The sequence below is a fragment of the Schistosoma mansoni genome, chromosome 4, assembly GCF_000237925.1.
Source record: "Schistosoma mansoni strain Puerto Rico chromosome 4, complete genome".
Taxonomy (NCBI): Eukaryota; Metazoa; Platyhelminthes; class Trematoda; order Strigeidida; family Schistosomatidae; genus Schistosoma; species Schistosoma mansoni.
The window spans coordinates 13,591,092-13,591,593 of NC_031498.1; the positions used below are offsets into that span (position 1 = coordinate 13,591,092).

General features: G+C 29.1%; 1 protein-coding gene across 1 annotated transcript in view; it reads left to right on the forward strand.

Annotated features, from left to right (window-relative positions):
- Nucleotides 1-5, forward strand: part of Smp_043270 (Tryamine/octopamine receptor) — a gene marked incomplete at both ends in the record, with an annotated part of 1,176 nt that extends 1,171 nt beyond the window's left edge. The window contains one exon of the mRNA XM_018796892.1: nt 1-5. This exon is cut by the window's left edge and continues 1,171 nt beyond it. Within this exon, the coding sequence (XP_018651988.1) occupies nt 1-5 (5 nt within the window).
- Nucleotides 6-502: the final 497 nt, after the last annotated feature.

Consider the following 502-nt stretch of genomic DNA (forward strand, 5'->3'; position numbering starts at 1 on the left):
TCTGAAGCAATTTTCATGGGCACTGGTTGGATAGCATACTTGAATAGTATGTGTAATCCATTTATATACGCATTTAGTAATACTAAGTACGCAAAAGCATTTAAACGTATGTTGCATATTTGAATCAGTTCCTAAAGATTAAGAACTACAATTTTAATTGAATTTCGAATTTTAATTTAAGTGTAAATTATGCTTCTTAAGTTTTTGTATATTGTATCCTAGCAAAACAGATGGATAATAATTTTCAACCAACGTGTTTATGATTTGGTGATAAGTCAATGATAATTGAAACATATTCATCAACCAAACTACTCATCACTGTTCATAAATTAGCTCAGATTTCTTCCAGCTAAAGTGAAAAACTTATTTATTTAGTCATCATTAAAGAGTTTATTATCAAATATATTATCAACCAGTAAATAGTGAACAAATGACATGCCAAGATTTATATTCTACCTGTACTCAGCAAAACGAAAACTCCCCGAACTCCTCTGTTTAAACA